Source organism: Gobio gobio (genome assembly GCF_949357685.1).
Source record: "Gobio gobio genome assembly, chromosome: 2".
In the NCBI taxonomy this organism is placed as follows: Eukaryota; Metazoa; Chordata; class Actinopteri; order Cypriniformes; family Gobionidae; genus Gobio; species Gobio gobio.
The window spans coordinates 47194527-47204491 of NC_137098.1; the positions used below are offsets into that span (position 1 = coordinate 47194527).

The window sequence follows — 9965 nt, forward strand, 5'->3', positions numbered from 1 at the left end:
GTACGGTAAATGGAGCTGGAGTTGAGTGCTGTAGCATCTACTGTATGTTTGGGGGTGTACATGTAAGAGAGATAAAGATTGCTGAAGGCTGGTGGTGAGACATGAAGAGTATAAAAGAAAGGACGATAATCTCTGGGACTGACTAGCATGTAGAAAAACCCTTGCTTGTAGGCTGCATGCGTTTAAAATTAATGAATGCATGCACGTACACGCACACACTGAACGCCTTTCCATTTTCCTTTTCACTCTGAAGCAGCAATATCATAACACCCCTGCCATTTGTGCAAGAACACAAACCGCATGCAAATAAATCACAAAAAGAAGGTGTGGTTTAGCAAGAAGTCGCAGTAGGCTGAGAGCTCTCATTTCCATATCCTGACCCTTTAAGTGGTAAAAATGCATTTTATTTCAGGACCTCGGGATTAAGGGAGAAAAAAACCTCCTGATTATATATTCAGCACTAATAATGCCCCCCCCCCCCCCCCCCCCATCCACCATCACTGTATCCCCCAGCAATGAAGGGAAGCACAAAGGAGGTGTTAAAAAAACACTCAAAGAGTGAGAGCAGAAAAATAAGGCCTAGTGAGAGAATACAAAGTGAAGAGGAAGATCCAGGAGGGAGGAGTTTGACAGATGGTTGGGATTGCTTCATGTTAATGAGCACACAGAGATGGTGGGTGCATATGGTTGTTTTTTTTGCCTCTGCTTTATTCATGCCAGTTACATCATTTACACTGGGAACAAGGTTAGACATGTGTCTGGATGACGTGCAAGACCTTTTATGTAGGACTTTCTGATAGAGATGCACATATATTACATTTTTATATACATTTCTTTATCTATAGACTTTATAGAAGTGTTAGATGATGGTAAAGGTTATTTAAATGTATAAATAGGGAAATAAGCATGCACAATTAAATATCCTTTATTGGCTGATATATATATATATATATATATATATATATATATATATATATATATATATATATATATATATATATATATATATATATATATATATATATATATATATATATATATATATATATATATATATATATATATATATATATATATATATATATATATATATATATATATATATATATATATATATATATATATATATATATATATATATATATATATTTAACACTGACTGGTAATTTATTTATTCTTTTATATCAGCTGATAATCAATATCATATCGAATCGTGCATTCCTGCTATCTGACATTAGTGTTTCCTGCTTGTTAAATCTCTCTCTCTCTCTCTCTCTCTCTCTCTCTCTCTCTCTCTCTCTCTCTCTCTCTCTCTCTCTCTCTCTCTCCTTTCTCTTCTGCTAGTACTCTGACCATCTATGGAGTAACCCAGGAGGATGAGGCCATATATCAGTGTATTGCAGAGAACAGTGCAGGCTCCACACAGGCCAGTGCTCGTCTGACCGTGCTGTGGGCTGATGGGTTGCCAGGTGTGCCCACAGGTGTACGTGCAGACACCCTTTCTCCAACTTCCATTCAGGTGTCCTGGAAAGAGCCCACCCAAAACACTCAGGACATAATTGGATATGTGCTCCATATCCGCAAGACTGCCGGTAGGAAAACTGATTATAAACCTAAACACATACACGCACACAAGCACGCAAAATCAAATCAAATCTAATTTACTCAGCTCTTCTCCCACATTGAATGTAATAAATCAATACTTTATTTAAGTAGAGGTCGACCGATATTGGATTTTACAGATACTGATAACTAAGTTGGGCAGTACCTGCCTTAATTTTAACATAAACTAACAATGAACAATACTTCTACAGCATTTATTAATCTTACTTGATGGCACTGACTCCCTGGCCAACTTTAAATATCAACACTATAAGGGCAGACCTGATTCCAGAATCAAATCACTGAGGGTGATTCTAGCAAAGCGCAGGTGTAATGTGTAAACAGCTGTTTAAACAGTAGGCACTTTACATGGCCGCTTGCGCTAAAGTTAACCTAGATAAACGTGAGCTTTATATGTGCATATTCATGTATTTGTGTGGAGTGTGGAAACTAAAGTGTTTGCGAGATTACTGCATGAAATGGAGACGCTGGCGCGATCACTTGCATCTTTGTAATTTTTGGTCATACAGATAAGAGTTCATTCCAAACTGTAACAGGTTTTATTTGTGTAAATTTAAACTGTATACATGTATTTGTGTACACTCAGAATAACAACAAACTGTGAAATAGGATGCACTTTCTGCCATCTTGGTCTCCATGAACTGGAGTGCATTGCCAAAATAAACTGAAACTTGAGATACTAATGATAATGTCCTCTCAGCATTGTCAGCAAACATACTGCTGTTCTCTACTAATGCAGCATCTAGTTAACAAATTGACAACATGTTCTGTAGTGTACATACATTTTCTTTGTCGAAGTTTCACATCAGCATCTGGTTCCACTCGGGGCAGAGTGTAGCAAAACAAAACAAACACCACGAGGCATGATAGTTTTTATTTCTCTTGTGCTGTGTAATGATTGCAGTCTCTCCCACAATGACGCAACCGGGAAAAACAATCAGTGTGGATAATTGCAGATAACCGTTAGTTTAAGAAATCGGTTATCTGTGCCGATGAATCAGCAAAACCAATAAATCGGCTGAAATCTTATGTCGAACGATATGAAATACATATTTTATTCAATCTTCTCTTTAGTCTCTCTCATTATGGAAATGGGTGAGATGTAAAGTCGATAGCAAATCGCTGCTCTTTTTTTTCTGTTGCCATCTGCTGTGGTAGCAATTGCTGCATAAATGCCTCATAAATCTATGCAGCATGACAGAAAGAGACACACTGCATGTTTTTGCGTAGTCAAGCTAGATTTTTCATCGCCTGACCTTACATGACACCAGGCACGTGCAGAGGGGGGGGCTTTGGGTGCTCGAGCCCCTGCCCTTTTTCAAAATGAATCAAAAGTGCCCCTCTCAGACAAATATCAATGATAACATCGTGGTCAATAAAACTAAATAAATGTGATTATTATAACATGACAATGTATACAATAGTAACGAACGGCGCAAAAGTCGGACAATTTCTGTTGAGGCGTTGCCGTAACGCGTTGCTATGGGTTGCGTGCGTTTTGATTGACTGCTGATTTTCCACTGTTCGGAAACGGCTCTCGAGCCAAATATGGTCCTTTCAGAGAGTGTGTGGCCTTACGGGGAAAAAAAACTAAAAAAAAAATTTCTTCCATAATCAGAGCTAATATGTTTATTTAATTATAAATCTATTTATTATATATTTTAAAGCATTACACAATTCACCAATGCCCGTTTGTCATGTATATACACCAACCAATCGTGATCTGGCAAAGCAAGTTCAAATTCCATTGGGCGATGTGAAGTGGAGCAGTAATTTTCTGTTCTTATTCATAAATCGGTTGAAAATGACATGGACAGACGAACTAACGTTTGTGGAACGTTTCCTGCGGTTTGTGTCATTTTATAAATTGCATCACTGACAAAATGGATTTTAACTTACAACAAACAAATCCCTGCACAAAACCATGCAGCAGCAGCAAAAGTCGCATTAATGGTAAGTGTTAAATTCACTTGTATTTATGTATATTGGTACACCGTTTACTATTTCATGAAACTATCAAAGTTAACAAAACCCAAGTGCCACCGGCACCTACAGGCCTATTATGTGAAGTGTAGGCTGGCGAAATGGTTACATGAAAGGACTTTATTATATTACCATTTTTTTTATATTATGCAGCATTATGAAAGAAGTCTCTTATGTTCATCAAGCCTGCATTTATTTGATAAAAAACAGCAATATTGTGAAATATTATTAAAATAATGGTTTTCTATTTTAAAATAATTTAAAATATAATTTTTTCCTGTGATCACAGCTGGATTTTCAGCATCATTACTCCACTCTTCAGTGTCACATGATCATTCAGAAATCATTCTAATATGAGGATTTAATATCAATGATGGAAACTGTGATACCCTTTTCAAGATTCTTTGATTAATAAAAAGTTAAAAAGAACATCGTGTAATAATATTTCACAATATTAGGCTACTGTTTTTTCTGTATTTTTTAAGTAAATGCAGGCTTGATGAGCATAAGGATATATATATATATGTATATAAATATATATTTACATATTGCCCCTTTTTTACATTTGAGCCCCTGCCCCTGAAGAACTCTCTGCACGGCCCTGCATGACACAACACAATGCGCAATCTAATATTTTAAGGATTAAATGCACATCACTCTTCACCTCTGTCTTTCAGAACAAGAGCACAAGGCCAAAGCCTTGATGAAGCCGAGCTACAACGGCAGTATCTATGTCTGTTAGTCCAACTTTACACCAAGACTGGTTCTAAAGCATTGGACTAAAGAATTATGTGATGTTTTAAAAAGACAAATTAGCCTACTTGATTTAGTCTGACTGAAATCAAAATTCTAAAATGCGCGTAAAAATCGTTGGTGGTCAAGAATAAGAGAGAGATTTTTTTTCTGAAAGCTCAGCATGATGTGTGTGTGTGTGTATGTGTGTGTGTGTGTGTGTGTGTGTGTTCAGATATCAGTCCCTCTCTCCTGGGAATCTTTAAAGTTGCATGTTGATGTTTATCTGTGCTGGAGCAAATACAGCTGAACAGCTGATCTGAGACCAATGCTGAAGTGCTCTTAAATGTCCTCTGATGAGCTTTCTCTTTTTCTCTCACTCTCTCTCTCCTCACTGTGGTGTTACCATGATTATTAGCCACATGTCTATAGTATCTTCCATCCGCTGCAGCCTCATTGCCCTACAGCGCTGTGGGATATGTTTTGGAGTCCGATCCATTTATAATGTATATGATCACTTAAAGCAATTTGGCATGAATAAATAATAGGGAACATATAACATTTACTGTAGCCATAAACGTGACTAAGAGAGCTGCCATCACTAAGAGGTGGGCAATTGTCGGGGTTAATCCTTACTCTCATGCCAATGATTTCACTCTCTTGTTCCATCTTTCTCCATTTGTTTTTCTCTCTCATACAATTTTTCAGTGTTTAATAATGGTCTTTCATGGTCTCGCTTTCCTTCGTTCAACCTTCACACTTTACATTCAGACCCAGTGGAGATGGAGTACCAGGAGGCTGTGAGTAAAATGACCCTGCAGCAGGTAATCGGAGATCTGGAGTCTTCCACCAGCTACAGCTTCTATGTGAAGGCTTACACGTCCCGCGGAGCCAGTAAAGCCTCTGAGACGGCTGTGGAGAGCACTCTTGGAGAAGGTATAAAAACATATTTAAACAATCACACACAAGGTTGTTTTTGTTTTGTTTTCTTTATAACTATATAATTCCCAGTTATTAATTTTGCTGGCAGTAGTCAACTTAAGAAGAAAAACACATTCTCTTGAAACTTCTTAACAATAAAGCATTTCCCTCAGCGTAGGCTTTGATTCAAGGTCGTTCAGGGTAAAGTTTCCACCTGTTGTATTTTCTGTGAAATGTATTCCTCTTGATCTTCTGTGTTCGCAATTCCTACAGTCCCTGCTCCACCAGCCTTGTTCACGAGGGTGATTAATTCGACTGTGGTTCAGGCCACGTGGGAGCCCTCCACTAAGATGGGCCAGCAGGAAGGATTCAATCTCTACTACCGTAAGGTCCCCGTCCCCCTCTTCACAGGACCCCTCACCTTCCCACGTAATGTGACCCAGTACAACATCACTCAGCTGGGTGAGTCTGGCCACGATGGGCTTTATTCATGAAAGATGAGCATTACGTATTTCTTTGTAAATAATATGTAAAACAAAGAAAGAAAGAAAATCTTATGTTATATATCTTTTTTGGTATTTTTTGTTGCGCTAACTGTTAACAATGGGACAGTTAATGTATAAATGGATTTATAAATTATTTACATTTTATGCTTGTTTTTTCAAGTCCCTATTTATTTATTAATTTATTTACATTTAGCCTGTTAAAAGCCAGTGGTTTACTTGAAACGCAATTAAACATAATTAATACTTATATTTTTAAAAAGTATACCATGTCAGTCGTTGTTGTTATTTTTATTATTGAACAGCAAGAACACCTGTAGTTTTCTTTACAACAAAGCACAATTCATTTTGTATTGTCAGTTAATCATTTTGCCACTGAGATTTGTTTGATTGTTCCAACCCCCCCCCCCCCCCCCCCTCTCTCGACAGATCCCTCTTTTGTGTATGAAATTAAGATTCTGGCTTTTAATCAGCATGGAGAGGGCAATGCCACCCTGCGCTTTGTGTCACTCAAGGAGGCCGTGGAGAAATCAGGTGCCTGATGCAACAAACTTGTTCACTCCCACACATGCAAGCATAATAACTCCCTCACATTGACCGTGTGTATGTGCGTGTTCTCTTCCTGCAGTGCTAAATACCCCTTGTGACTGTGTAAAAGACGAACAGAATAAAAGCTCCACAACAGGCATCATCATCGGCATACACATCGGAGTCACATGCATCATTTTCTGTGTCCTTTTCCTCATGTTCAGCTATAGGGGCAGGTGAGGAAATCAATGCCTGTCTATGTGCGTATGCCACTGGTATCGTTTATAGTGATTGCAGTTGCTGTGGGCATCAAATTTATCAATTTATTTTTCAAGTCAACATGTTTCTTTGGATGCAGAGTTGAATCGTTCTGTCTTTGCAGGTTGAAGATGTGTAAAACCGTGCAGGCCACCCGACAGGCAGGCCGTAACCCAGCAGCTGTCGCGCTAGAGTCGTCCTCCTCACCAGGGGCTTTGGCCCTCAACGGCCCCCACAGGTTCAGCCCAGATGGGAATGGAGGAACCCACAATGCAAAGAGCTGCACCGACTCCAACGAGATGGAGAGACTCTTCTCAGGACCATCCCACTTCTCCCATCCACATGACACCACCCACACAGTGAGCCTTGGGGAAAACGCATACATTTATAGACATGTAGATTTCATGGTTATGGTTCTTCTCAGAGAACAATGGTATGAGTGCATGAAAAAGTGGGATGGAAATATATGCATTTTGAAAGGGATCAAAGCGAAAGCACAACTGACTAACTGAGATTCCTTGACCTCACAATATCTGAAAAGTACTCTAGTATTACAATATTTGGTTATGTATGTTTTCTCCTCATTCTATTTGTATGTGTTTATTTTCAGCTGGAGAGCTCTTTGGTCTCCTGTCCACTGAATGAAACTCAGATTTCCACACTTCCCCTTGATGACTACAGTCTGATGGAGGAGTGTGAGGTGCAGTTTCGGCAGCACCCAGCAGAGGGCCAACACGATGAAGACTGATGAAGAAATGAAGGCCAAGAATATCCTCCACTCAGACTCCTGTCCAACTCAGGTCAACTGAAGTATTCATCTTTTTTTAGTTCAGTTTTTATTGTGCAAAGAATATATTATTCGTAAGTTAAGTTCCCTTTGTGGGAATCACTGGACTGTAATGCCGGAGGTCCCTCTGGCCTCATAGTGGGTGAGGTTCTGTGATGGACAACTATTACTTCTCATTGGTAGGTGAACAAATACACTCTTGCAGTTACAACTGGCAGCAACATTCTCCACTAGTATCTATAAGTAATGATATTCGGCTTCTTCTGCACAACAGAGAAGTTCTGTTTTTTTTTTTCCGATGTGCTGCCTCCTCTTAACCTACCAATGATTTCACAAGCCCATCCAGCGGAGACCAAGACCTTCTTCCAGGGATTTCAAATTATTCTCAGGATTTATTTTCACTGATATCAATGTTTGTTTGTTTGTTTTTTTTTAAATTAGGTTTCAACCTTCATAAAGACTTTAGACTCGGCTATGTGAACCTTAGAATTTGCAACAAAAAAAACCTACCTCAGCTGGAATGAATGTCTTGTAGGAAGTCTTTGAGATCTGCATCTTGCTGTCTGTTCTGTTTTTATACACATCATGCATTCAGTCAAAAAAGAAATAGGTGCTTCTCTACCTCAGATTTCAAGGATCTCCACTCTCCTGCTCGCTGAAGCAAAACGAGAAGAAAAAAAAAATCCAACATATAGCACTTCCAAATGTTGAAGTCAATGTTCTACCTCAAAATAACAATGTTGTTATTGTCGTTGTGGTTCTTTTCTGATATTGAAACACAGCCTCTGTTCGTAAGATCCTGGCTTCACTATGTTGATTAATTGCTGTGTTTTGATATGTCAGTACCTCATGCCAGTTGACAGATGACATTGTTCTATGAATTCTGCTTGTAAAGATGTTTTGATAGTGTCCTTGTATTCATGTAGAATTTGTTTTGTTCTATGTTTCCTGATCAGAGTATTTTTTATTTGAATCGTAGTCGACGCAGTAAATTGGAAAGACTTTTTAAGATAAACTGCACTGTTACTAATGTCTTCAGGATCAGAACTGCTCTCAGATGAACCGCTGGAAGAAGAGAGACCACCATACGCAAAGGTGGATATACGCATAAAATGATGTTTAGGTAACTGAATAGTTTGACTTCATGTGTTTTGCATGTCGTGTGACAACAGAAAGGGGGGATGAACAAGTATGTAGAGCATTCTTTAAAGAATTAAGCACATACACTGTTTCTATGGGTGCCGTTAGAAGTAAGCAGTGATATAGATTAGATGCATATATCACGTGTTGTGATATTTCATGAAGAATGGAATTTTGCCTGGGTTGTAACTACAGGACTTGTGATCAATTACAAACTCGGCTCCCTTCGACCACCCTTAGATACTGTTAAGGCTGTTCAGATACTCTGCTGCACGTTATGAAGTGAACGCCAAACTATGGAAGAACTGGGCATTCTAGAATTCTCCAGGAAGTGAACATTCCATTAGGAGCCAAAGCCACTGGAGATTCTCATGGCTTCTATGTGGAGTTCCATCTTTCTTTCTTTTTTATATCCCAAGCCCCTCATCCATGTTTTTAGTGCCACATTGATCAGGGAGCACAAAGTGCATCAGATGTACGCACATAACTCGCACCCATAACGTCTGTTGGCATAAGAATGCTAAGAATGATGAGTAGAGAATGCCTGAGCTGCCACTGGTCATCTCTTCATATGTCTGGCCAGCTATTGAATTGCTTTTCAATTGCTTTTCACTGTGTGCTCAGCCACCCAATCCAAGACCAGCTGTTTCTTTTAGCGGGGAGGAAAGTACCAGCAAGATGTTCTTTCTCCTCTGGTGTCCCATAGTGCTATGGTGCATATATATATATATATTTTTAGTAACCTACCTCGACACAGCAGTCATGCTCTCAGGTCGCCCCTATACTGATGGGGAGATTGTATTTTTTTGTATAGTACACACACATGCACACATACATTCACACATCCGAGGAGAACATCTCCTTTGGGCCCTTTATCAGATCGGTGCGTTGCATTGGCTTTTCATGCTCTTTGATTTTGTGAATGTAAAGTGAAGTTTTTTCATGTGTTCTGTTTGTCTGTATCAAATATAGTCATATTTGCTTTATTTTGGCTGGTTCAGATGACTCGTCCATCGGCCTATCATTTGTGTTCTTAATTTTAATAAGAATAATCATCATCATCAGTGTGTGTGTGTGTAGATGAGTCAAATTTGCATATTTTCATAATGCCCACAAATTCCGCTATCAATTTTTAAAAAAGAAGAAATGGACAAAGTAAGCCTAGATAATCAATAAATCCCATTCATATAAGTTATATTCCTTCAAATACTGGTTCTGGAACAGAATTGCAGTATATTACAGTGTAGAAAAGACTCTGACTATGTGCTGTATATTTATTGTACCAAATGCGTTGTAGTGTTGTCATTGGAGACCGTAGATGCTTTTGTGTTGTCTATATACAGATAAGTGCTCAGTTTATTGGCTGTGTTGAATAGAATTAATGGAAAAGAGTCTGAACACCAGAAGGTATTTGATACGCTGTGCTGTAGAACTGTGTCCCTAATAATGAAAGTCTCTATGAAATATCTTTTTGTACAGTTTTGGTACTC

The 9965-nt window shown here is 38.6% G+C and overlaps 1 protein-coding gene across 1 annotated transcript in view; it reads left to right on the forward strand.

Moving 5' to 3' along the window:
• igdcc3 (immunoglobulin superfamily, DCC subclass, member 3) overlaps positions 1–9609 on the forward strand; it is an 85095-nt gene extending 75486 nt beyond the window's left edge. The window contains exons 8-14 of the mRNA XM_079844913.1: positions 1345–1592; positions 5110–5274; positions 5533–5721; positions 6192–6296; positions 6391–6526; positions 6673–6907; positions 7159–9609. Of these exons, the coding sequence (XP_079701039.1) occupies positions 1345–1592; positions 5110–5274; positions 5533–5721; positions 6192–6296; positions 6391–6526; positions 6673–6907; positions 7159–7296 (1216 nt within the window). The 3' untranslated portion in view covers positions 7297–9609. The remainder of the gene's footprint in view (positions 1–1344; positions 1593–5109; positions 5275–5532; positions 5722–6191; positions 6297–6390; positions 6527–6672; positions 6908–7158) is intronic.
• Positions 9610–9965: the final 356 nt, after the last annotated feature.